Source organism: Vigna unguiculata, chromosome 10 (assembly GCF_004118075.2).
Source record: "Vigna unguiculata cultivar IT97K-499-35 chromosome 10, ASM411807v1, whole genome shotgun sequence".
Taxonomy (NCBI): domain Eukaryota; kingdom Viridiplantae; phylum Streptophyta; class Magnoliopsida; order Fabales; family Fabaceae; genus Vigna; species Vigna unguiculata.
This window is the reverse complement of record NC_040288.1, coordinates 26091120-26092647: the sequence shown is the minus strand read 5'-3', so window position 1 is coordinate 26092647 and position 1528 is coordinate 26091120. Positions and strand designations below refer to the sequence as shown.

Genomic DNA, 1528 nt, shown 5'->3' with positions numbered 1-1528 from the left:
ACTGCCGATAATTGACGCACAGCCGAGAACTACTGTCCTTCTTCTTTACTAGTAACACCGGAGCTCCCCACGGTGAGGCACTGGGTCAGATGAATTTCTTCTCTAGCAAGTCTTCTATTTGTTTCTTCAACTCTGCTAGTTCAATTGGCGCTATTCTGTACGGTGCTGCCGACACTGGGTGGTAACTCAGGTATCTCATCCGGAAACACGTCGGCGTATTCATCCACCACTGGTATCTTACTAATCTGCTCCTCTGTACTCATCTTCTTCTCCTGGCCACTATCACAAAAGAAGTAGACCCCCCCTTCATCTCTTTCACTGCCTCTCCAGACGTCACCAACTCTATCCCCTCTGTTTTTGGGAACACAATTCTGCGCCATCCACAATGAAGCACCACATGGTTGATAGACAGCCAGTCCATTCCCAGTATGACCTCCAATCCCTCCAAGGGCAAGCAAACTAGATTTACCTTGAAGTGTCTGCCCTCTACTTCCATCAAGCATCCAACACAGGTTAAATTTGTTCAAACATGTCTAGATGCCGGTGTCGAGACTATCAACTCACATCCCAGGTCACGAGTAGACAACCCCAATCTCTCCACACAATCGTGGGATATGAAGGGGTGTGAAGCTCCTGAATCAAACAACACTAACACACTGTTACCAAAAAGCAAACAATGGTCCAGAATCAGGTTACCTGACCAGGTGGCCTCGGTGCTGGTCATGGCAAAAACCCAGCCTACTGCTCTCGGCCAGTCAGAGGAAGATGGCGTTGTCCGCGCTACTAGAGTAGTCTTCCTATTGGGACATTTGTTGGCAAAATGTCTTGGCTGATCATAGGCATAGCACTTTCGAGTGCTCACACCACTGCCTCCGCTGCTGGCGGGTCTAATGCAGTCCCTCTGTAGGTGTTCCCCTCCACAGTTATAACACCTCAGTTTCTGTGCAGATGAAACTGCTCTACTATAGGGCTTCTTTTGTTGTCTGCCCTCAGTACTGCTCTCCTGGGTTCGGTTGACCCGACTAGGTCTCATCTCAAGTTGCTCGACACTCTTGGCTTGTTCCACCAAGATCGGAAACTCTCGTACCCTCAATCGTACGATAAAACGCCTCAGCTCATGTTTGAGACCGCCCTCAAACTTCCTACAGCGCCACTCCTCCGCCACTGCCTGGGAATAGAATCTCGAGAGGTACTCAAACCTCTCCACGTACACCTGCACTGATAGATTCCCCTACTACAGGGTGAGAAAGTTGGCCTCACGCTCGTGTTTAGCGCTGTCAGGGAAGTACTTCTCCAGGAACCTCGTCCTGAAGCTGGCCCAAGTCACATCTTCCTCTCTGTTCTACATCTGTTGCTGCATGCCCATCCACCAATATTCGGCCTCAGTCACCAACAGGAATGTGGCAAAATTAAGCTTCTGGTCCTCCGTGCACTCTATCACTCTGAATATCTTCTTGCATTCTCGGAGCCATGCGTCAGCCTCATCTGGGGTGGCTTCCCTAGTGAATTTAGCCGGCTTGTGGCACAT

General features: G+C 49.9%; 1 protein-coding gene across 1 annotated transcript; it reads right to left on the bottom strand.

Annotated features, from left to right (window-relative positions):
* Positions 1-523: 523 nt before the first annotated feature.
* LOC114165456 lies at positions 524-1528 on the bottom strand. Its single transcript, XM_028050077.1, has 2 exons — positions 1391-1528; positions 524-1213 (listed from the first exon to the last, which is right to left on the bottom strand). The coding sequence occupies exons 1-2, from the start codon at positions 1526-1528 to the stop codon at positions 524-526; spliced, it is 828 nt and encodes a 275-aa protein (XP_027905878.1).

Coding starts and splice junctions, on each gene's coding strand:
- LOC114165456 (XM_028050077.1), bottom strand. CDS start 1,528: ATGTGCCACAAGCCGGCTAAATTCACTAGGGAAGCCACCCCAGATGAG. Junction 1,214..1,390: donor ATTTTGCCACATTCCTGTTG/GTGACTGAGGCC, acceptor CTATCAGTGCAG/GTGTACGTGGAGAGGTTTGA.